Raw genomic sequence first — 26,976 nt, 5'->3', positions numbered from 1 at the left:
AAAAAAAAAAAAAAAAAAAAAAAAAAAAAAAAAAAAAAAAAGAAAAAGCTAACTTGCTTTAAGATACTGATTTCTGAATGCCCCTCCGGATATTACCGCAACAAAATTTGTCACGATGAATCTTATATAGAGTAAATCTGGAAAATCTCCTAGCCTTAGAAGGTGAGAAAGATTGTCTAATGTAATTCCAACTCACCCTGTCTGCACATCAGAATCACCTGTAGCATTTTTGGCAACAACGACAACCTAGGCCTCACAGCAGACCTCCTAAATGAGAATCTCTGAGTTGCAACCCAACCATCTGGGTTTTTTAAGTATTCCACAGAAGATTTTGATCTGCATTTAGAATTTGAAATCCAGGACTTGAAAGCCAGAAGTTAATGCTGGACAGTATTTATTTGATTACAACTTCTCAGAAACTTTGTTAAGGAATTGATATGCATTTAGTGACTACAGTCTTGAGTCATTCTCTCCATTTTCACAGGTGAGGATTCTAAAGCTTGGGAAAGTGAAGTAGCCCAGTGCCATCCGGCTAGTAAATAAGCCTCATTAAATACAAGTCTATCTAATACCAAGTTCCAACCTGTAGTCACATTCTCCATCTGCTTTTATTATAATTAGACATTATTTCAGTATGTGGCCATCAGTCTCTTTCCCAGCAATAGTTCCCTCTCTTCAAAATGTGATTCTGTTTTTTGAAAGTTCTGGGACCACCCAGGGCAAGAGTTTCGCAGCTCAGTTTTCCTTTGATTGGCTATTTGTTGTCCTAATCTATTTCTGATCAGTAAGGCCCAGTAGTCCCAAGACGTTCCCCATGTAATGGGCCAACTTCTATGTTTTGCATCCTTATAAAGAGATCGATACTAATGGCAACTAAGCTTTTTCCACGTGCAAGATAAGCCTAGCCACCCTGGAAAACCTGAGTGCAGTCCTGGGTAATGCTTCTGGAGAATGGCATTATTCATTCCTCCTAGATTTCAAAACTAAAAGGATTACCCACTCTAAGTTTTAAAAAGAAACCAAAAAAAGTCACCCGAGACCTGAGTAATGACATGGGAGACTTACTAGCCTTGCCGGTCAATGCTTTTCTACCCTTTGAATAGAGGGTTTAATTTTTCAATGCATTTTCACATCTTTTACCTCATTTTTTTCTCTCACAACTCAGTCATTCCTGCACTGCAGTTTCCTTACAGATAAAATACTTATAATCAAGTTCCATCAAAAGGAGTGATGTGAGAGTTAATGAGTAAATGGGCTTAAAGTATCATAAGCATCTTGAATGAAAGGTACACACTGTTTTTACTGTTATTAATATAATGCAGTTCATCCATTACGGATCTGACAGGGAGCACAGACAGCAGCTCTGACCTCATTTACTGGCCAGGCCAGAGAGGGTCTGCATAATGGCCCCAGAGAAAGATACCCTCAAGAGAAACAAAAAAACCACAGTTAAGGTCCAAAACAACCCAGAAAGCCAGCCTCACTGCAGTGCAGTTGGGTGCTTTGAAACTAACTAGGAATATTGTGTGGTCAAAATACGGAATGGACACGAGTCAAGGACCTTGGGAGAGGAATAAGTGACAGCCATGTTTAACAGATGAAACAAAATCTAGTGAAATTAGAGGGCAGCCACAAACCAGATACATGAATAAGTAATTTGCTAGCTACCAGGTTCTGCATTCTCACATTCTGGCAGATGACAAGGCACTTCTAAATACACAGAGAAGCTTATTTAACTCATTGCAGATCATCCTTGGAAGAGCAATTTCAAGTGAGGCAGGGAATTAAATTAATGTCAAACCCCCCGAAAATATTGATGAGATAGTTATAAATGTATATGAGTGGTCTTAAATGCTACCTTTTACTGCTATAGTTTAGGTTCCTTACTCCATCAAGTGGTCTTTAAAAATTATTTCCTATTTCTCTTCTATCTTATAATTCAGAGAGCTAAGGTTTTCAGTCAATGTTAATTTTCTTTGAAGGATTTTCAGAGGGTAGTATTACTACATACAGACCCCTGAAATTATTATTTTCGAGTAAGGCTGATTCTTTTTCTTTGTAGCCTAAAAGAAAAGAGATCTATGTAATCGCAGTGTCAAAATGTCAAAAGACTGAGATAGGTTGAAAAAAAAGAAGAAAAGAAAAGAAAACACAAAAAACCTTAAAGGCATTCATGCAGTCCTCAGCTTTACAAATCCTTGGCTCACATAAAATACTTGTGACATGCTATAATTAACTAGTTACTCGTCTCAGAATGAATAATAATGCAATTGTTTGCCAAAAGCAGTGAAGGGATAGTTTCTGTTTTCAAAAATGTGTGCTTTTCATTTCTGTAGAAAGAAAAACCCTTGATTAATTTACATATGCTGCTAAAGTGACCTGCAGTTTCACCATTACATTATATGATAATTGCTACCTATTTTCTTTTTTCTTTTTTAATCTTTAAAACGTATTTTTAATTATTTATTATTTAGAGACAGGGACTCACTATTTTGCCCAGGCTGCTCTCAAACTCCTAACCTCAAGTGATCCTTCTCCCTCAGCCGCCTGAGTGGCTGGGACTACAGACATACACCGCTGCACCTGGCTCTTCTGTCACCTTTTTATCAGAGCCTTATGTTTTTCAGTGGTTTAATGTAGCCATAAACTGACAAGTTGCTATCATGTTCAAATTATATTGGTGCCTGAAACTGTACCCAAATACCACAAATGAGAAGTAGTAGCCTGCCTGGTGAAAACATTTTCTTGTCCCAGTTGGACTTTGATGCCATCGAGATTACTAACTGCTTGTTCCCTGTTTCCTTTGTCTGTGGAAACACAAATAAAAGGAGAACAGTGAGCCTTAGTTCTTCAAGAACCACCTCTCCTTTGGAGACCCCACATCTGCCAAGTAGCACAAAGTTATCTCTCCTAGGTGTTAATATATAACACACAGTTAATATACAACACAATGAATATTTTCAACTCCTTCAACACCATCCGCCATTCTCTCAGTAATTTATTCAACAACCATCTATTGAAGATGTTTCTAATGCACTGTACTAGGTACCAGGATGTCAAAACACCTTGCCCTTGAGAAGGTTTCAGAAAGGTAGAGGTATAAACAAGTAAACAGGCACATTACCAATGCAGTAAGTGCACCATGGAGGTGAGTGTGAACCCTCCACCCTCCACACCCCCACACACACATTTTTTCACTCATATAAACACACAAAACCCCCTCTACCCCATGAATGTAAACTTCCCAAAATGCCTCTTTGAAAGTTTTGAAGCAGACACTTGGAAAAAAATTAATGCTAAAATCCTCTAATTTTGTAATTTCAGTAGAGTCCATTGAGCTATACATTTGTGTGTGCGTGTGTATTTGTGTGTAAATACTCGTTTTCATGTGGATCTTTATATAGCATTTTATTTAAGGATAAAATATTTTGAGCAACTGATGCTTTAGATAGTCAGGTTAATCTAACGCCCATAAAATTAGTTACTAATTCTAAAACCAGGTTTTAGTTTGCAATGTCTTAAAACTTAACATTCACTGATATATCCCAGTGATACACAAAAAGTCTGGATTGCTTGTTTGAGAAGACAAGGACCAAGAGTCAATATGATTTAAATTCATAAAATCATGATAGCTATTCCAACAGCAGACATAGCCTTGTTTTTCAAATCCTACTTACTCAAAGGATTCCTTTAATCAGTGAATGATAGGAATTTGGGTCTGTGATAGGAGTTTGGGTCTGTCTTTCCTTGTACTTTCAGTATGTAGAACAGGGCAGGCTCTGGCATCAGACTGCCTAGATTTTAATTTAGGTTCTTCCATTTGCAAGCTGTGAGATTTCTCCAAGTCTCAATTTTCTTATCTGTAAGATGGGCATAGTAATAGTAACTTTTAGAATAGCAACCTTTCTTTAAGAATGTAAAATTGTTAGTGTGTTCATTCATTTCGTTTAGCTATCTATTCAATATGTAGTTATTGAAAGTTTCATGTGTGCAAGGTATTGGGCCCATTGGGGAATGCAAAGATAATTCAATCACTGCAAATAGAGCTCAGGATGGACTTGGAGTTTCAGACTGCGGTCCTGGAATCCTGCATGTTTTTCTAATTGAGTAAGCTTAATAGACATAGATAGATGGAATATAGTAAATAATGATTATGTGATCAGAGTTTACTGGTCTTTTGGAAACATAGAAATGGTAGGTCCTTGTTAATCCAGTCACAACATTTCCTTTTCCCCAAGCTTCATCGTTTTTGTGTTTTGTTTTGTTTTGTTTTTGAAACAGAGTCCCATTCTGTTGCCCAGGCTGGAGTGTAATGGCGGGAACTCAGCTCACTGCAACCTCCACCTCTCCCACTCAAGTGATTCTCCTGCCTCAGCCTCTGAGTAGCTGGAATTACAGGTGCCCACCAGCACATCTGGCTAATTTTTGTATTTTTAGTAAAGTCGGTGTTTCACCGTATTGGCCAGGCTGGTCTCGAACTCCTGACCTCAGGTTATCTGCCCACCTTGGCCTCCCAGGGTGCTGGGATTACAGGCATGAGCCACCATGCCTGGCCAGCTTATTGTGTTCAAGCCATTTTAGAAAATCTCTGAATTTTCTTCCACTTCTTCACGAAAAGAAAAATATTCTCCATAGATTTCCAATTTCCAATGATTGCTGAGAGCCATATGAAGTATTTTTAAAATGTACTCTTGCATTTATTTAATATATGCAAGTATATAGAGTAGGGAGCAAAGATGGAGGTTAATGATGAGGATATACAATTGAGAAAAAGACCAATATAATCCATGCTTTCCTGAAGCTTATATCCCAGGGAAACTTTCATCTCAAGGAATCAATCTATGTTCTCCTCTTGGGCTGAGAATAAAAACATCAACCGTCTCTACCTGTTTCTTAGCTACTCCATGAAAGGCTTTATTTGCAGCAACAAGAGCCAGGAATTTTGAGAGGAAACAAATCTTGAAAGGAGACCTTGAGTGAGCAATGCTAGGAAAGGAAAGGGGAGAGGATGTCAGCAGCAGAAAAGCTGTGGGACTAAAATAAGATTAGTCAAACTGAAAATAAATAAATAAATAAATAAATACACCAACTGGAGAATCTTGTAAAATATTCCACACAATTGTTCAATTTGATGTTAAAGGTTAAGTGAATTTTTCACTGAAACATTGATTCTAACCAGTCCAGTTCAATCAAATGTTATCTTTCTATCTGTATTAGTCCATTTTCACACTACTGATAAAGACCCAAGACTGGGCAATTTACAAAAGAAAGAGGTAATGGATTCACAGTTCCAAGTGAGTAGGGAGGCCTCACAATCATGGCAGAAAGTGAAAGGCGTGGCAGCAGACAAGAGAAGAGAGCTTGTGTAGGGAAATTTCCCTTTATGAAACCATCAGATCTCTTGAGACTTATTCACTATCATGAGAACAGCAAGGGAAGTACCTGCCCCCATGATTCAATTGTCTCCTACCAGGTCGCTACCACAACACATAGGAATTATGGGAACTACAATTCAAGATGAAATTTGGGTGAGGACACAGCCAAACCGTATCACCATATCTATTCCTTTTGCACCCTTTTGTCATGCTATCAAATGGGTTTCTGAACTGCCAATTAGTTTTTGTCTATATATATATATATATATTTAGAAATGTACTCTATATATATACACATATATATATATACACACACACACACATATATATATATATATATATATATATATATATATTTCTAAATTTCTTTGGAGTTGATTTGGAGATACCTTCAAAGCCCTGATATCTTCTGTAATTTACCATTTAGGTAGACAAATGACAGAACATACCTTTCTCTCTGTTTTTCTCTTGCTAACAAACAACTTTATAGAAGACCTTGAAGGAAATAATTCCTAGAGTCTAACACAACAACAAACAGTCAGAATCTAAACTGGTTTGAAGGCAAAAGAAGCTACCTTTTTAAAAATGCAAATGTCAACCTCCCCACTCCTTTTTTATTTAATATAATGATTAAGGTTTGGCCTACAAAGTCACTTATCCACATCCACTCTGTAAGAACCAGATGCTCTTTGAACACATAGGCAGCTCCTGATCTCAGGTTTTCAGATGCCAAGAATCAGTTGAGGTAGCAATGTCATGTTCCAGTAGCTTGTGATCACATGGCAACATCAAAGCTGAGGTAGGAACACCACTCCTCAATGAGTTAAGTGTTTAGAGATGGTTGCCATCTGTTCTAGCTATTTGTTCCTAAATAGGTAAATGTAAAAATAACCAGGCATTCCTACAGAAATTCTCTTACAAAAAAAAAAGTTCATTAGCACATTTTCTGCCAGCATTTTTAAACAGCAACCTAGGTAATTCTGACACAGATGGTCTAAGGGCTACACTCTGAGATGCACTGGTGTGTAGACAAACCCTCTCTCCCTCAATCAACAGACTGATCAAGCAGTGATTCCCAGGAATTGAGTCTGGTGCCAGGATGACTACTTAAGAATATAGAATGTTAGAAGCTACCCCAGATTTACTGGAGCCCAGAAATCTGCTTATGAATCCGTATACTTAAAAGTTCTCCAGGAGACTGTAATAACACAGTCTGTGATATTAGAGAGAAGGGGTTGGGTTTAGCTTACTAAATCTATGAGTGGGTCCTTATTCCACAATTTACCAATGTCTAACCTTATGTGATATCTTTGGTCTGTGAAACAGCTGTTGTGAGGATTAAATAAAGCAATACATGTTGAGAGTCTAGCATGTAGTAACCTGCTTGCCATTGTATGCCTAGCTCTCAGTAAGATATACAGAAGTAAAAATATATGCTTCATGACTTTGAGGAACGTATAATCTATTTATAAAACAACATAAATATTAATAAAAATTTGAAATATGAGTTTATATTCTAAAGCTGTAACATGGTTGTACACACACACCAAAAAACACACAATACCCAATATTCAGAATAATACAATAGAGAAGTATAATGACATAGGAACAATCATGTAAAATTTTCTTTAAAATGTTTAATTCTTCTTTAGGTAACCTAATTCTCATTAAATCACCGAATTTTGATTTAGATTATAGAAAAATATTAACATCATGAGTGGCAATCAACTTGTATTTATTATTTGATTATTGAAAATGAGGGGTAGAAAAATAGCACTGTATACCTGGGAAGGGGTTTCATAGGATATGCCTAAAGGGGCCCAAGACAACCCTGAAATTTTATACAGAAGCATTGTTTATATGGATATGGATATTTCCGGGAAGAGATCTATAGCTTTCATTTTTCCGAAGGGTTTTGTGGCCCCCCCAAAATGTTAAGGACAACTGAAGATTACCATTTAGTACATTTTATGTGCATCTTTATTTATGCCAAAGAAATATAACTCCTGATTGCATGCCTAATAATTTACTTGTTTGCTTTCTCTGAACTGTCCTCTGAGTCAGTTTTCCACAAGCTTTAACCAGTCAAATATCCCAAAAAAAGAAGAAAGAGTAAGATTCAATTTAAGAAAACTCTAAAGCAGAGTTTCGTGACTACCTCAGCCTATTCCTATTCTGCAGATATCAGCATGGAAATTTATGTACATGTTTTTAAAGTTCCAGGGCAGAGATTAACTCATGATCATTTTTGAGTTTTTCCTTTTCATTTTTTTATCCATTGCTCAGTTGTTTGAACTATTTTCTGTTAGTTCTGTGTTTCTTTTCTTCTCAGGTAGAAAAGTGAAGGAACTTCCCTGGAAGGATACAATTCAATTTTGCCAACTTGCATTTTGTCAACTTAGCAATTCTTTCATTTGTGTTTTATTTATAATGCGGTAACAACACTATTGATATTACATGTTTTTATTTCTCTGGTTTTTTTAGGTGTGTGTGTAATATTGACTGTTCTCAAACCAACTTCAATCCCCTCTGCGCTTCTGATGGGAAATCTTATGATAATGCATGTCAAATCAAAGAAGCATCGTGTCAGAAACAGGAGAAAATTGAAGTCATGTCTTTGGGTCGATGTCAAGGTAATTTTCATACCAAAATTCATTTCAAAGAATGTTTTTAGTCTTTGTGCAAAAATGAAAAGTGAAGAAAACTCCTTATTAGGCAGCTATTCTATTTCCAAAATGCAGCTCTTATTTACAATGGATCGTAGAGTCTACTGTAGCATTTTTGTCAATTATAGGATTTTGAGGGGCTCTCAGCAACCATCCAGATCTGTCTCTATACAATGGAACTGTATTGTCACAATGCCATAAACACAGAAGCTAATATTCACAAGATAACAGACAATTTTCTTGCAAAGGGAAAAAAGAATGTCAAAGACATTTTTAAAAAGAATCTAAGAATTTATTAGACATCCTTGAAACTAAAAGCAAATCACTTCATTTTTATGTATTGATTCAGTACAACTATTTAAAATGCATTTTTAAAAGCAAAAGGTACTAGAATGTTCTATTTTCTTTCTTGTTCAGAAACAAGCATTTTCTTAGTTTTTGATTTGCTACTCCTTTACCCAATTTTTCTCAGTTATAATTATGAATTTTCTTCTTTTCTCAAACTTTAGAAAGCTCTCTTCATTTTACTATTTGCTCTCAAACAGAAATTGACATTGTAAATCTGTCTTAGTATACAGGTTGCTTAGAACTCCAGTTGTAAAAATTCCTTAATTGCAATGAAGATATTGTTGGAGGAAATATATAAGTTTCATATTAGATATTTAGGAAACAGTTAATCAATGTGTATTGTTAATTTTTTAACACAGATAATACAACTACAACTACTAAGTCTGAAGATGGGCATTACGCAAGAACAGATTATGCAGGTACATAATATTTTCTTCTACAAAATGTGAGCTCTTCTATTAAAAGAGAGTCCTGGGAAACGGTTGTTTACCACTTATTCCAAAGTGAAACTTGCAAGACTTCTAACACGTGCTAGTCTTCTCTTGCCTAGTTCAAGCTTTCATTAGGCAAGAGTAATTTTTTGTTCAAGTAAAGAAGACATACTTTTTTTTGCCAGAGTTAAAGCAATTGTCAAAAATGTCACTAAGACATAATTAGCTTGTTTTGACTGTGCAAATGGTACAAATAACAAAACATTCATCAAATTAATAGCATCAGTGGAAATCAATGCAATTTTTGGCAATATATTGTAATAAATGCAAGTGTTCTTGTTTAAATTTTCGTAAAGGTCAACAATGAAAAATTTGCTAGTCTCTAAAAAGCTAGAAAGGACAGCTACAAATAGTAATGCAGGTTGTCTTATTTAGATGCAAAGTTAAAAATGTATATATAGTTTTTTTAATAGTAAATTTCTTTAGCTTATTTTGAAACTAAAATGTAGTTTCTCAGATATGCAAAATTATAAAGCACCTTATATAAAAATATAAATCATATTTAGCAATTATTTCACTTTGAAGAATGTCTCTAGCTAATCTAACTTTTCTAGAGTAAGAAATAATTCATGTGTATGCAACTGAAATTTTAACAGATACTTAAATTTTATAGAAATTTGGGATAAAATGTATAAATAATATTATATAGGTTGATAATGATATGTGAAGTTTTTAGGCAGAGCTTTTCATTTAGATATTAAGCAATCATAACTAGATTTATGGCCAATATTCAATCAAAAAGAGTAGTTTCTTATCTTTTAAAATATTTACTACCATCTATTCTTTCTTTCTGAAATTTTGTTTTCTTTAACAACAGGATAAATGTCTATGACACTGAAAAAAAATAGTTAATATGCTTATAGACATCTGAAATCTCTTAGAATTTGGAAAGAAAAGATATTTTAAACATTTCCCACATTTTATCTTAATGTTTTTTCAATATGTAGATGGAATTTTTATGTGCTATAAGACAAATTATCATGGACAATTATACATGGAAAAACATTGGCTCTACTATTATATAGCCATTCCCAAAGTGTCCAGGAGAGATATTTACAGATGTTCCTTGAAAAGAGTAGTTCAGTGGTCCATAAGTTTGGAAGAGCTCATATAAACAAATAGATTTTCTACCCAGAACTTCTCACAGCTCTTTTGTTCATTATAAAATATTTAAGAGACATGCATCTTTTATTTATTTATTTTACTTTTTGTTGTGGAGAATTTCAAATAAAGGTAAAATACACAAATGTAGGCTCTATAGCATACTGAACCCACAAGTACTCATCATTCAAGCCCAGTAACACCAACCCATGGCTAACCCATCCCTGTCCTCACCCCTATCCTTTTCCTCTATTTTCGTAATATGTGGAAGCAAATCCTGGAAATTTCATCATTTCATTCACAAATAGCATGCATCTTAAAAAAAATCATTAGCATGCATCTTTAAAAAAATCAATAATTTTTTAACAAAATTACAATGCTATAATCATATCTAATAAAATTATAAATAGTTCCTTATAATACACAGCTTTTAACAAAGTTGTTTGATAACACATTTTTGCAGCATGTTTTGCAGTATTAATGTTTCCAAGAATGTACGTTGTGATATGCTGATCCACAGAAATATTATTAAAAATAATAAAAGATAATAATGAAAAATCAAAGTCTGAGGCTACTTGTATATGTTTTAAATTTTAAATGAAAACAAATTTAAGTTGTTTATATTTTTATAAACAATTATTATATTTTGATGATATTATAAGCCACTGCTACTAACTCCAATTAAAATACCTTTATTCCTACCTTGCAAACTAATTCATTTGGAAAAATCTTCAAAAATGTAGAATTTATGCGTATCTTCTTTAGTGAACCATCCGTCTTTGTACTCATTGAAAAATCAAGCCTCTCCCTGAGAATTTTGTTCCTGAAACAAAGAACTCTTCAAGTTGATCTGTGTCACTATACAAATATATATGCATTTATAAAATTGTTCCCATAAATATCATGAGAGATTCTACTGGTCTCTCAAAGTCATTTATATTGCATGTTTAACATTTTGCCCATTTCAAAGAGATTTGATCATTGAATTTTTATTCCAAAAAGTATTTATATATGGATTTGGTTTTAAACAGATTATCTCTAATGTTGAGTGTCACTGTTCTTAATTGGCATGTTTTTCCTATCTTACTGCTTTATTGGGTACGGAAGAAAAAAATACATTTTTAATACATGCAAATTAAAATTCTTCTGTCACTCAGTGTAGTCCAGGATCTTCTAGTTTTATGTCAGATTTATCCTGAAAACTCTAAAGAAAAACTTTTAAGATAAAAGTAAATTTTAAAAATACATGTTTGTTGAAATCCAAGTTTAAGACAGGAACAAAGATAATGTCAATTGAAGCTTGTAATTCCTGGTTAAACACTGATTGCATACTTCAAGATTCTCAAGACATTTATTTTAGATATATTTATCTTCATTAATGGTTTCGTTAGAATACAATATACACCCTCTTTAGACATCATTTAAGTAATAGTCATGTTCCTCAACATTTCCAAGCTTCCGATAGTATTTAGTTTCCTGAATTTGGGAACACGAACTTTGGAAAAAACTAAAAGGAACCAAATAGAGAGTCTATGTGTCATTGTCCTCTTAATTTCTATTTCACATGCTAAAATCTGTCCAAGGAGGGAAAACAGGAACTGTGTGACTCCTATCCCTCAAAGTTTGATGTGTGCTCACAGCTCATTTAATGTCACAGCCACTTCCTGTGTTAGACACACATTCACGGACTCTCCCACCAGAGGGAAGTAAGGATCTAACACACTCTTATTTTTGCCTTATAGGTCATTAATACTATAGATTAAAAACCCTTACTTATCTCTCCCAGTTTTTTGTTTGAGCCTGCTTTAAGAGTCATTAATACAGGAACACATGTTTCTGATTAGAAAATGGAGATCTTCTTGAAAGAAGCCTAAATCTTAAAATAAATTAATTGTATCTCATTTTTAATATCAGTTAAAAGAGATCCCAGCAAGGATCAGCAGGAGGTGAATTACTAAAAAATGCAAATGAAGGGAGCAATGCCTTCAACAAGACTAATATGTACAGTATACTAGAGTGTGGCAGACTTGCTCAGAGACTGAATTCCATGATGCTCAAATGAACATAAATGTAGTCAGCACCAGGAAACCAAATAATTTGCTCAATCATCCCTGCCAGTATTACTTTCTGATTGCATCTGATTTGGGTCTCTATTCTACCCTCTGTCCTTTAATGAGACCCAAGGTATTACTGAGTTTTGAATAACGGGCTTTGGATCTCTTCATTTCAAAGCCCAGTGACAGGATACCTGTCAAATGAGCTAAACAGGCCATTTCATGTTATTCTCCCTTCATCACTATAAGACTTGGGCTTAGATTTAAGTCTGTCTGTACACCCACAGAAAGATTCAGGGAACACAGATTTTACAAACCCACGAAGCTAGGACTTTCCAGGCTTTTCATTGTTTTAAATTGCTAAAATTAAACTGTCCTTTGGGAAGTTTTTAAATAGCAAATGTTTTACACCTCTTGAAATTTGCAACATTTTCTTTCATATATATGTGTATATATGTGTGTGTGTGTATATATATACCCCTCATGTCTTCCAATGGAAAAAAAAATGAAGTTCAACTATTTGTTTTTCTTTATCCAGTATATATATGTATATTTTCTGATTGTGTTTTCTGTCTAAAACTTTGTTCATGCTTCAAAAAAAAGGCTATATTTTTTCCAGTAAAAATGTGCTTAATTTTATAAGTTGTTAGATACTTTATAAAATGAAGTCAGATGATACTGGTTTTAATTATCTAGAAAATAAAGTGTTTTTTATTTTATGACATCCTATACCAGTTTTCAGAGTTTGCAGTGTTTTATAACTAAAATACATTTATATTTTTCTTCCATATTGTTTAAATTGAAATTGTTTAAACAGAAATTGAAAACATGAAATCAGAATTGTTAAAGAAAATAAATATACCAGCAACATAGACTATTACAGTTACTGCATTTAGCCCTAAGTTTCTTTGCAACCAATACAAAAGAAGAAATTATGGTTGAATCAGGCCAGGTGCTGGTGGCTCAAGCCTGTAATCCCAGCACTTTGGGAGGCCGAGACGGGCGGACCACGAGGTCAGGAGATCGAGACCATCCTGGCTAACATGGTGAAACCCCGTCTCTGCTAAAAAATACAAAAAAAAATTAGCCAGGCGAGGTGGCGGGCACCTGTAGTCCCAGCTACTTGGGAGGCTGAGGTAGGAGAATGGCATAAACTCAGGAGGCGGAGCTTGCAGTGAGCTGAGATCCGGCCACTGCACTCCAGCCTGGGCGACAGAGCGAGACTCCGTCTCAAAAAAAAAAAAAAAAAAAGAAATTACGGTTGAATCAATTCATTCAGCAAATATTTGCAGAGTCACTGCAATATGCAAGCCCCTGTCCTGGGGTTTACAAAGGTGAACAAATCAACATAAGTATCTGCTAAATGAAACTTAGATCTTTATTGTCTGATAAAAAAGAAACAAAAAATAAGTTCAGAGATGAAAGACAAAGTTTCTCTATGCTAAATTATAAGGAACTATTTAGCATAGATCTTTCTACAAAGCATCACCGAAAAACATAAAATGAATAAAATCTTCAACAATGATTTTTACAAAATATGCCAAGAGGCTCTCTCTCCGTATGGCTGGAAATTTTTAAAATCAATTTTTGACTACATCCTAGAGCATAGAATTAAAATATGTATAACTCAAGGACAGTGTTTCTATGACAGACTAAAGTAATGACTTTCATTTATGGGTATTTCTAAATTGGAAAAAATAAATAAATTACAGAGGAAATGGCTATGAGGAAGAGCATGTTTAGCTTATTTTCCTCATGTATACATAGGTTAAACAGGAACAGGAGTAACGTTAAGATAAAGACTATGCTGGATTATAGTATGTATGTGGGGAGAAGATATTTCCCCTGCTTTTAGTAGTTGTCCATGAAAAACGTTAAGTCTTGGATTTCATGTCCTCAGAAGGGAGACAGGGCCTCCCTAGCTCTGAGTCTAGCTACAGGCCTGCGTCGAGTTCCTGTGTTTACTTGTTGAACATTATACTGTGGCAATTCATTATTTCTTGTAATATTTATTTTTAGGAAAATTTCCATTCCTTATCTTCAAGCAATAATTTATACATTAATCTCAGGTCTGAAATATGGAAGAAAGAAATCAGAAAAAGTTAAGCGAAATTCTATCCATCCTATTAGTAATATTCCATCAACCCATTTTTCCACATTAAGAGGGAGCTGACCTCTGGAAAGGGTATCTAGATAGTTTAAGTGAGTTGTCCTAATAATTGTTCTCTGTAGAAGCCACTGCAATTTACAAAGCCTTTTCATATATACTGTCTCCTTCAGTCTTCACAACAGACATGTGAAAGAGATACTATATGCTTTTGACAGGTGAGATTTGAGGTTCAGGGAGATTAAGTAAAAAGAGTATGTGATAGAACTAAGGTTAAAACCATCATTGCTAATTCCAGAATCCAGCAAGTGTGAGGACCAGGGAAGAAGTGTCACTACCTAACAAGTCCCAGCTTTGGGACCGACTCTGCACCCTGAGGGTTCATCATTTGGCAGTTCCAGATCCAAAAATATTTCATCATGATATTACGTTTTGTGAGATGCTCAAAAGAGTTACTCAAGTCTATATATTCTACACATCCTATAAGTGATATAATGTTTGCTTTTAAATTTTTCCTTGTTCTATTTCCTATTTTTCCACATAGAGAAGAGAAAACAAGAGGAAAGTGTTTGCTACCGAGTAATCCTGCTTTAATAAAAAATAAATAAAAATTAAAAAAACAAAATAAAAAATTTTAGCCATATTTGATACATCATAGATTTACTAAGATTCACTCACATTGCTTCATGTGTTCTATGTCAACCCAGTAAAGCACTAAGTGTACAAATACTAGAGGAAATAAAATTGAGTCTCAAAGAAGCTAAGTGGCTGAGCTGGAACGGGACACAGTATTTTGACATATTTACTGCCTACCTGTGTAAATAGGGTGCTTGCTTGATTTACCTAATATTTGCCTTGATTATGCCTCAACTCTACATATACAGGCATGAATATCAAATGATTTCATATCATATTTATAACATGAATTAATTCAGTCATGTGGCAAAAACCTACACTTAAAATGGAAGCTTTTAACATTTGCTCATGAACACAAGGAGCACTTCACCAGAAACCATGTTTTGTCTGGGCCAATAATTTGATCTGTAGGAAATAAATAAATAGCAGCAAATGCAGACAGCAGCTTGTAGCACAAATATTGGTATCAACAGTGAAATAAATAAAAATGTTTGCCCAGGCTATTACAGTGCCACCAGACTAGCCTAGAATATTTAAGCCTAGGAAATGAATTAAGATGTCAAGATTTTTTCAAGATTTCTGAGGGAAAGTGTCTCATTGCAAGTATTTTCCCCTCTGGGATTTACATTAGAGTGCTGCAAAATTCATAAAGCTTTCTATGAACTCTAACTCACAATTTTTCCTGCTCTCTTGAACTTCTGTGCTTTCGTTGTTTTCCCCGTAAAATCATGTAGCCAGTCATCTGTAATATTATGTTATGTTCATGGTTATAGATAAACACAGAAATGGTATTTGCAATACAGATGAAGATTTTCCACTGAAGAGTTGCCTTGGGCCCTGGTAGACACTCTGGAAAACTTTGTATTTATGCGCCAGTTCATAAACGCATCCTGCATCATTTATGTGCACTTTTTCCTATTTGAAATGCTCCTTTCTGAAACAAATTGTTCACCTTGCAGTGTTACTTATCTACTCTTCTCTGCCATAAGTGTGCAGCAGCTGGTTTAGTGGTTGTAACCACAAGATTAGAGGAAACTGAGTTTAAACATTGGTCATGCTATTGTGGTGATTTAACCTTATTAAATTAGTTGAAGCCTCAGTTTCTTGATTAGTTGAAGCCTCAGTTTCTTGATCTGTTTAATGGAGATAATAAGTCTACTTCCAAAGGATTGAAGTTTAAATTAAAAGACATGATATAAGGCATTAACAAGCAAATTAACAAGCTAGCTATTGTTGTTACTTTCCTTTTGGTCTGAAAATTGAAGACAATTGATTTTTATGGGAAATAGAGCACATTTTATGGAATATAGTCTGTCAGTATGATATGTGTTCAGAGTTTTTATACACATATTATCCCTTATGGACTCATACAATTACAAGAAGTTTCTGGATTATTTTTTCTGCCCAAGTCATATAACAGCTTGTTGCAAGAGACCGTGGCTGACTTTTTAATTCATCTATAAAGAAATATTTATTGAATACTTATTTATAAGTTTTCAGCACATTAACATGTCTAAATATTCACAAAGCAAATTTTCTGATTTTCCTCCAGTCAACATAATTTATGTATGGTATATTTAGATCGCATAAAATATTAATAATATGATCATGAGATTATTACAACATGAAATTCAAATAGAAATTCAGTAGGAAGACATAGCTTATGACACACCTGCAGAATGACGATGTCATATGCTTTCCTCAATGTAACCTTTAAAATCAATCGCTTCTACTCGAGTGCATATGTTTAGAGGACCTACATAGTCATTCTTTTACAAAAGGAATGTGATAAATGGAAATTTATTTCTGTTTATGTAAAACATTGTTTTCACTCAGAAATGTTAATGTTCATGCGTCAATAATTCACATACACACACCCTGCAAAGAGATCAAAACAAATGTTTTTAATGAACTCACAGTAAAGAAAAGACAGGTCTATTTAGTATGGAAGACAAAGAGATAAAAGCTATGTGAGTTCAGACTCTAGATAATTGCTAGTGAAAATGCCGTAATTCTCCACCTTAATTTATCTTTTTACCTCAAGTTTACGTTATTTCCATTCCTAGGAAGAGTAGTGTAAGTGCAGGTAGAATGTATGAAGCTTAAAGAAGAGTAGGATATATCCCAATGCTCTGTATAATTTCCAGGCACAATGTTTTCCATAAACCTAGTAAATAGAATTTAAGCCATCTCAAACAAAAACAATGCGCATGCACACACACACACACACACACACACACACACACACACACACACACTATTCTGAGCACTTTGATTTTCTGCTTTTATTAAAGAGTCTGACATGCCCCAAATATATAAACCCACATTATTAAGAGCATTAAAAATGCAGTTTTCACATCTTAGTGACTTGAAACTATGTATAAACATTATCAACTAAAAATGTCTTAAAACATCTATAAAACAAAAATCTCTCAAAGAAATGACATTTCTAAACAGCGATTTGTCTCATGGTTGTAGCTTGTTTCCTCCAGTTGTTCATTCAGAAAACACTTACACTTTTTGTTTTGAACTTGGATATAATCAAAAGGAACCAAACTTGTAGACCAAACTCCAGGCATAACAAGAATGTAGAAATCAGTGCTAAGGCTTGAGGGAAGTGGTGGCCTAGTCATCTAGGAGCAATATTGAGGATTAAGGACAGTACTCTACCTGTGAGTCCTCAAGTGCAGGGGAGGAGGGTAGAAAATACAGCCACTTTGTGAGAGGGTGGAAGGGGGTTGGTAAAAAATCTAGTGTTTCACTATGCAAGAAGAAAGGTGAGAATTTCATAGAAGCATCTGAGTCTAGAAGGGAATTTGCCAATTCTGGAGCACAGTTCTGGGTGAGCTTTGGGAAGTTTTTGGAAGTTGGGGGCAGAGAGATGAGCTTAATCGAGGGTGGAGAAGCAACAAGGGCAGCACATTGTGGGTCTGATGATTTGGTGCAAGATGGAGAATTGGACAAGATAATGCCAGAATTATACTTTGCATAGTGACTAAATTCATGATCGAGGCAGGTATCACTCTCAGACTTGTAGACTCAGATATCTAAATTTTCACTCAGAAATGTTAATGTTCACAGACAATTTACATCCTCTGGCCAGTGTCTTCTCTTCCTAGAGTTGAATTGCCTGAGAAGCCCAGTTATACTGAGGTTACTTGGTGAGCCTAACAAGAGCGTATATTCTTTAGATGTTTAAGGCATCGAACTAAAACAGCCTGATGCAAATGTCAACACAATAGAGATACCACTGCCCTCAAATTAGGATAAATAAGTGTTCTTGGCTAGGACTTCCTCCCCGACGGTCAGAACTTGTTCTAACATTCTCGACCTGACCATCCTTGGTCTGAGTTTCCATTTCTGGGTGGCCTCCCACCCAGTTCACCTGTTTTCACAGGTATAGTAAATTTAATCAGGATAAAATTGAGGCCTGGTCTCACAGAACATTTCATGACTTTAAGCCTGAGCTCCTCTGGGGTCTCTAGCTCAGTAGCCCCCAAGAAATGACCATTTTAGTGTATATCTCAGTTCTCATTGGTTTGCCATTGTCCTTCTGCAATGGGAAACCTGCAAATGTTTTTACACAAAGTTAACTTTGAAAGGCATTTTTTAACATATAATTTAAAGAGGTTTGGCCAATAACAAAGAAAAGTGAATCATTTTTCCTATGGTAAATCAGCATGTACGCTAGCAAATGCCTTTTATGGTGACACTGTTAATGTTTAACTTAATAAAACACAGACGGAGTGAATGTATTAATTATCCTGCATTTCTGCAGAGAGTTATTGATGCATTATCAACGTTTGATAGCATTACATAATGTTCCTGTAAAATATATTTCACACGGTTAAAAAAAAAAAAAAAACTCTGCCTTTAATCTTTCGCATTTTCTGAGGTTGAAAGCTGTGTGTCATACGTTAGAAAACTCACTTCCAAAAGTATGTCTTTCAAAATTTCATTTACTAATGAAAATAAATGTCTGTTTCACTAAAAAAGTCAATATTTTTTTAAGTATTCATAAAATGAAGACTAAAATCAAGCTCCATTTGTCCTCTAGAAATTAAGTATTCCAGAAAGACCATGTTATTAGTCTATAGACTTTAAACCAACAAGCGATCAGTGTTTTGTCAGGCAGTACACATCCAAATCCACTTCTGCAGATTGGCTGTTCATGTACTGTCAAAATTATTCTACAAAGCTTGCACCACTGGATTTTTTTCCTATTTACTTTTCTGTTATTTAAAGAGCACCAGGGAAGTTGAAGGTTTCCTGTTGTTTGAAATAATCTCTGAGCTATCCTCACACCCCTAGCCACTCACTCATTCCCTACAGCTGGCACATATGCCTTTGGTTATTGATTTTTGATTTTTAATGAAATACAGCTATAAAGCATGAGAAACAACCAACAGGCACACCAGGGAAACTTATCTGTAAGGTGGTTTTAATAAAGTGTCCACATTGTCTTCTATACGTAGAAAAATTAACAGTAAGTCTAACATTCGATCAACAGTGATAGGCAACTATTAATGCTTATGTATCTAAGAAGATTGCCAGTGCTATATTCTAACTTTAAAGCTGGTTGTTTTCTGCAGTTTAGCATACTTCCGAGCTGTTCATCTTGCCATGAATTGATATGTACTCAGGAAACACAGCTAATTGTAATGTTATCCTAAGAAAACCATTATCATCTTCATTATAATCATGATTATCATCATCATTATAATCATCAGGAAAATAATACCACTGGAATAGGCTCATTTTAGTTCATTCCAAAATCACCTAGAAATTATATGTGTGTTATCTGTTGTTTTGGATTCTCCACAAGGCTATTCTCCAATGACATGGATAATCATATTTTTAATTTCATTTGGATTTTAGAGCCAATGACTTACAAACAGCATTTTGTAGGAGAAAGAGCTTGGAATAGGATGCAGAACTTTTGACTTAGTCTCATCTCTATTCTAATTCACCTAAATTTAGTTACTTAGCCTCTCAGAACCTGTTTTCTCATCAGTAACATTTGAAAATAAGATTAAACAGCCTGGGCAACATGGTGAAATCCTGTCTGTACAAATAATACAAAAATTAGCTGGATGTGATGGCATGTGCCTGTAGTCCCGGCTATTCAGGAGGCTAAAGTGATAGGCTAGCTTGAGTCCCAGAGGCCAAGGGTGCAGTGAGCCAAGATCATGCCACTGTACTCCAGCCTGAATAACAGAGTGAGACTCTGTCTCAAAAAAAAAAGTAAAAAGAAAGTAAGATTATGATGTTGTCTTTCCAACTTTCGAGTTCTATAACAAAGTATATAGCTTTAGTTCAGAAATCATGATTGAGGGGCAATTGTTGACTATCACCTTATGGCAGCAGTTCTCAACTGGAGCAATTTTGCCTCTACCAACCTTCCTCTTCCTCACTTCCCTGGCACCTCCCATTCAGGGAACATTGGCAATATCTGAAGACATTTTTGATTGTCTGGGGAAGGGGCAGGAGTAAGTACTGCTGGCATCTAGTGGGTAGAGGCCAGATATACGGCTGTACATCCTACAACGCACAGGACAACATTATCCAGCCAGAATGCCAATCGTGTTGGGTTTAAAATCCTGCTTTTTGGTGCTAGAGATTAGGGGAAAGTACGTATCAGATGAGGTCTAGAAGTTAGGAGGTATTGTGGAGTACAGAGTTGGCCTGCCTAATCATTCCTTGATTCTCCCGTTCCCCAAAAGGAGATAAAATCCCAGAATGAAGATCACCAGCTTAGTCCAAGGTTCTTTTCATCTTGCTGCTTCAAACACACACATCTACCCCACTTTTATTTTTTTTTTATTTATTTTTTTGGCAGAGTCTCACTCTGTCGCCCAGGCTGGAGTGCAGTGGCACAATGTCAGCTCACTGCAACCTCTGCCTCCCCGGTTCTAGCGATTCTCCTGCTTCAGCCTCCTGAGTAGCTGGGATTACAGGCATGCACCACCATGCCTGGCTAATTTTTGTATTTTTAATAGAGACACTGTTTCACCTTGTTAGTCAGGCTGGTCTGCAACTCCTCACCTCGTCATCTGCCCACCTTGTCCTCCCAAAATGCTGGGATTACAGGCGTGAGCTACCACACTCAGCCCCGCTTAAAAAATAAATAAATAAAATAAAATAAATGATAGTTTTCCCAAAATAGAAATGTGAGGTTTCACAAATAAGAAGCAATATCTGTCTCTACAAAGGCTCATTAGAATGATGAAAATTCTTCTGGCTCAAGAAGTTGTTTTTCTTTTAGTTATAGGTTATTGAGGAAAGTCTCATAGACATAATTGGATCTCTTATCTCATTCAGTATTCCTAACTAGTATTTGCATAACTTGGGTCCCTGCTTTTCTTCTGTTCAAAGCCATGTCATCCTTTTGTTCATTTTAGCTACTTCTTACAAATTTTGACTAAATTACTGAGCCAAACACTGACTGTTTGAAAGACTGTTTAATGATGATTTTTAAGGAGGCAATAGCAACCATTTCAAAGCTTCTTTTTATCTGGGCACTTGCTCTTTATACATTTTTGTAAGCCTTGGCTCATAGAAATATATTTAAAACCAACTGGTTAAATTCTATTAAAACACTCAATGGCAATAAACACTCAATGGCAATTTTTAAAACTGTTGTGTTGTTCATGGAACAAAATGTTTGGTATGCCATTAGAACTGAAGTATTCATGAAAACTTTCATTGCTCAAAGAGACCGGGAACCTGAAGAGGTTCTTAAATGGTAACTTAGTACCCAGCTACACTGTGTCACATTCTTCTGGGTAGGACAGGAATGTGCAATAATGTTAGGTGGCTCCCAGTAACAGACCCTGCTTGGAACAGGAATAGACCTGACTGTATTGGTGTGCTGTCTTACCTACCGAAATAAAGTTATTGGTCTTGCGACAAGGACAATGAGGATATTTGTTTAAAAAGACAGCTTGAAAAAATAGCAAAGACAACAGGAAATGATAAATGAGCAAGGCTTTGCTACAGTAATTACTGTAGTATTGAAACAAATGAATAACTTTCACAGCAATGTTATTTTCTGTCTTAGATTGTACTACTACCTATTCATACAGTATGTGCACCATTGCTCTTTTACTGGGAAAAATATCTAAGAAGGAGGAGTTGGTTAATAAATTGTCTGATAAATTTGTGTTAATGTTTCAGAAAACTTACAATGTTTTGTGTAAACAGACTATCTCTGAAAGATGGAACAGTTGTTTTATTTTTTATCTTCACTAGTTTTGTGCTAAAAGTCATTAGAAGAAAAACTGAGGTAACTCCCTCTGATAGAGACTGGTGAAATAATATACAATTATTTATAATCTATTTTGTGAATGTTATTCTATATGTGATTTGTTAGTGCCTACTGAAATGTTTTGGTTTTGTGAAAAATACATGGGACAAATTATCAAAAAAACTAAATTCTATACCTAGCTGCTAAATTTATAAATGTTATATAACTTCTCTGAGGATCTGTAAAATAAAGATTTTATCTATATCTCTTTTTTTTTCCTTTTTCCTATGTTTCAGATATGAAAGCCCTTTGTGAGATATAACTCACTATGGAATTGTAAGAGATTATTATTGACAACGATTTAGGATATGGATATGCCTCATTCTAAGTGTTTTTCATATTGTCATAAAATTTGTATTTTCTAGATAGAAGTAAGTGTTTCATTTAGATAGCATAATCTGATCTAATCTTAACAAAATTCAGACTGAAGATTTTCAATTCTACCTTTTTATTTTCCCATTTTTGTGTGTCAGTATATTTATTGGGTAATATTTTTAAAAATTAGATGATAAGGATGATGGACTCTTTTTTTAATGTATGTTTATATATATATATAAAGCTTCGAATTTATGCTCCAAGTAGTTCTGTTCCCCACTGATTGGCTTAAATCTCATTCAAACTCCATTTCCCAAAAGCATAAGGGCTCTTTGGAGCAACTGTTCATATTATTACAATGAGTTTCTTTTTTCCCCCTCCCCTAATGTGTTTCTAAGTAATGGAAGAGTTTATTGGGCTCAACATGTTTAGACTGTTTCAGAATGTGAGCACAAAGTATACTATGTTAGTCTAAGATGATACTATTTACCCTTAGAAGAGAAATCTATTATATAATTTGAATGTAATAGTAATGCCAATTAAATTTATGAGTTTAAAATGTTAAGAGCATATTACAAACCCCATCATTCCTACATTTCATTCCCTCATTTCAGGGATTTCATTGAGCTTTTTTCTCAGTCAATAGAAACATAAACTTTTCCAGTATCATCAAAGGAAGGATTTTAAGTTGTAGCTCTTGTTCTCTCTCTGGGTAAACAGAAAGTAAGGAAGTCACCAATGTAGTTACTGGTGTTCATGAAGATTAAATTCTAACCTCTCCCATCATATAAATGAGACTTTATTCTACTTTTAAATTTATTTGGAGAAACTTAGATTAACTTTGGAAAAACAGATTTTCTAACTTTTCTTAATCACCTAATCCAGTAGCTAATGTCCCTTGTATAAAAAGGAAATTCATTTTTTTAATTAACAACATTTTTTCCACTGGACTTGATTTCCAAGAGTGCCCTTTATTACTTTAAAAAGAAAAATAAAAGAAAAAAAGAACTTCCGAAGTTTACCTCCATAGCTTATATTACCTTTAATTAACATAATATTTTCAGCAGATAGACTACTAGGGTTTAGCAGAATACATCTACAAACTATTATTCGACTTTGGATTACATGTTGAGCCTTGAAATAACATAGTTCATTCATTGCTGTATGTGACATTTTAAAAAACTGAGCAAACAATATTATTCTTGGAAAAGAAGAGTTGTTTCTCACTGGACTCACCTTCCAGAAACAATATTGAATTGATTTGAATCAAAATTGTCTCTAAAAACTTGAAATGAATACAAACATTAGGCAGATGATCTCACCCCTTATTTCCTGCTTTAGTCCTGTTCTGTTTCCTTTGAGTGGTTCTTAATATTCATTCAAACATTGTATGTCTTCAGATGTATCCCAGAGCCACAGTTTGCTCTCACTTTTGTCAGAGCCCAGGTTTACTGGGCTCTGTACTTCAGAGCTGTGCAAGGCTCCTATGCCCTGGGGTAGACCCCTCTTAATAAGAGGCATGTTATAATCGTTCTGCCAGGCACTGTCATCTTACATGTCAAGAGCACTTGTATATTTTACCACTATTTCTTCACCTGTAGAAAGCATATGGTGCTTTTAGGTGACAAAAGTTCTCCTGCCTTACCCTTCAGGCAAAATTCTTACATTCCTTGGAGTAACAAAGGTTCATATCCCTTTTTGCCCCAGGAGGAAAATAAAAAAAAGACTAAGATGCATCATTAATCATGCAAACTGTGTACTGCAACAGTGCCAAGAAAATGATCATCCTCGTACTACCCATCAATATTCCTGACACCTGTCTAAAAACTCAGGTCATGCATATCCATCTGCCTTTAGAGAAGTGTCAATGTGCAGACATCCTTCCACTACTTTTAGGGTCATGTTAAAATTATTCACCACCTGCCTGTCAATTCATCCAATTTGTCATAGTATCCTGATCTACCAATGTCTATTATTGGTCATTCCTCTTTTGCATTGTGTTTTTAAAGCATTAGAGTGTAAGATGTTTTTGAAACTGTCAAATACAAGACAGTAGAATCCTACTGGAGGCCAGAGTTCCCACCAGTAAATTGCTACACTCGGTGTCCCCTCATGCTTAACAGAATATGCAGACATTTTGGGTTCCCATTTCTACTACAAGCTCCACCTCAATCTCATTTCTGGTAAATGAATTAATGTTTCGAATGACTTTTATTATAAAATCCACCACATTTCTATCTTGGGAAATTGTTCTAAGAAGTTAAAAACACACCTTACAAATAAAGCAAACCTTTTAAAATTAAGGAGTCAAAGAAAAGCTGTTCTAATAAAACTGTCCATACTCAAATGCCTAGAAATATTATGGTATATTCAAAATTTTAAATGAAATGGAAATTTTGATAGAAAAATATGATGTAGAATGAGAAACTCAAGCAATATCTTGATATGTCTCATCCATTATTCTTAGTAAAACTCATAACTCCTAAAACTAGCTAGTCAGTCAAATTTGTTCAGTGGTGTCAAGTCACTTTTTAACATTTGTATTTTACATCTAATGTAATTTTGAAACTAGTGTAACTTTCTCCATGATCTTTGACATTTTTTTCTTTTTTTTTTTTTTTTTTTGCCTGTTTTCATTGTCTTGTGCTAACACCTGTGAAACAGGTTACAACATCTTGGAACTGAGGCATTTCCATGTAGATGGGCAGATCTCAGAACAGAGATTTAATGCATCCTTGGTTCTACTTGTTGCTGTACACTAATCCTCAGGAAGACCTGTGTTAGGTATTGCATTTGACCATAACCTCCATGAGTCTTCGTATTCTTATCTGTAAATTACAGATCTCAGATAATCTCTAACGTCTGTTTCATATAATAGCCTACCTTTCTATTAATTTGTACAATAATGGCACATAAAGCCATGGACTGATGTGCCTTGGTAAATAATGACTTGGTAAATAATGACTTTTCCCAGGATTTGCATAAATATATTAGGATCCTGAAAATGAGTAGCAAATTCAGAGTGTCTCCTCAGAATTGTTGTTGTCTTAGTCAACATTGCTGGCCCAAACTCATCAAAATGATAAATTGTAAGCCTAGAAAAGTACCAGTGATTTTCAGACAGTATCAAGTGACTTGAGTTTCACTGTGACATTCATAAAGTCACGTGTCCTGGTTCTTAGGCTTGCTGGTATCCAGGACTACAAAGTGGCAGATATAACACAGCAATCTAAGACCTATGAAATCTACTCATGTGGAAGATGGAGGGGCTTAGGGAGCTTATGATTTAATTAGCTACTTGGGATCAGAATTTTAATTAGTAAGTTCCTTATGAGGATTGATAAATGTATTACCGATGCTGGTAATATTTGTTATGACTTTTTGGAAATAAGGAAATTCAGGGGCAAACTACACCCAAGCTTCTCTCTCTAACTTTATATTCAGAAACCCACGGTACTCAAACAAGTACACATATGCTAAATTATAATTATTCAAATAACTTTTATGGCAAACAGAAAATGAAGCATTAAGAATGCCAAAGTAGAAATAATAGAAACACATTTATTTTGCATTTACTTCATGTCACGCTTTATACATACAACATGCTATCTCATCTCTTCACAACCTGCCTGGGGATCAGGTATAATGAGGAAAGCATAGCTCAGAAATGTTGATGCAATAGAACAGGGATTCAAGCTGATGTAACTATAACTGGCAACAGGAGAAGTCAAGAGTGTTTCAGAAAATGGTAGTGTTTGCATTGAGTGTACCTGGCAAAGAAGAGAAAAAAACATTATAGACATAGGGAACAACATTTAAAAGGCAAAGAGCCTTCAGTGAGCGGGAATGTCTAGAGAACGACAAATAGTTTCATGGCTAAAGCATGGAATGAAAAAGTGGAGCAACTGGAGCTAAGTGAGAGTAGTAGTTTGTTGCTTCAATTAAGTCTCTTTCCTCGTTTGCAATAGAAGTTAAAATTTATCTTCTGCTCAATAAGGGGGTCACTAAGGTATTTTAAATAATGTCATATTTTTTATTTAAAAAAAAAAAAAACCTGGCAGCAGAGTGAAGAACAGGCTACAGAGGGAAGGAGCATTAGGCAAGATTAATTAGAAGACTACGGTCATAACAATGAAGAATGGGTGTTGTGGATGATGGTGGCAACAGGGAGAAATAAATGGATTTTAGGTGGATTTAGGAGACAAAACGTTACCAGATTTGCTAACTGACCAGGCAAAGAGAGGTGGAAAGTCAGGGAAAATATGAAGGTTCCTGGTTCATCTGGCTGCCCAGATGAATGACAGTTCCATTCCCTAAGATAGGGAAAAAAGTATGAGGAAGAGCAGGACTGGGGGCCAAATAATGAGTATGTTCATTTCTATGTTGATGTCTTCATCAACATAGATGACTGGAGGTTTGGAGAGAAGAGGGCATGGAAATGCTGATGTGGTAACTAACCCTCAAGTAGAGGCAGACGCTGGGGGTGGCAGGAAATTCAAGTGGAGGAAAAAGCAAAGATGACCAAATACATACCTGGGTAACCATGGGCAAATAACAAGAAGCCCTGGAAGCAGATA

The 26,976-nt window shown here is 35.0% G+C and overlaps 1 protein-coding gene across 2 annotated transcripts in view; it reads left to right on the top strand.

Annotated features, from left to right (window-relative positions):
• The window catches only part of TMEFF2 (transmembrane protein with EGF like and two follistatin like domains 2), a 242,450-nt gene that overhangs the window by 183,430 nt on the left and 32,044 nt on the right, over positions 1-26,976 (top strand). For both annotated transcript variants that reach the window (XM_023217866.1, XM_023217856.2), the window contains exons 6-7: positions 7,860-8,008; positions 8,749-8,808. In XM_023217866.1, coding sequence (XP_023073634.1) covers positions 7,860-8,008; positions 8,749-8,808 — 209 coding nt within the window. The remainder of the gene's footprint in view (positions 1-7,859; positions 8,009-8,748; positions 8,809-26,976) is intronic.

The sequence above is a fragment of the Piliocolobus tephrosceles genome, chromosome 11 (assembly GCF_002776525.5).
Source record: "Piliocolobus tephrosceles isolate RC106 chromosome 11, ASM277652v3, whole genome shotgun sequence".
NCBI classification, from domain to species: domain Eukaryota; kingdom Metazoa; phylum Chordata; class Mammalia; order Primates; family Cercopithecidae; genus Piliocolobus; species Piliocolobus tephrosceles.
This window is presented reverse-complemented; position numbering and strand designations above follow the sequence as displayed.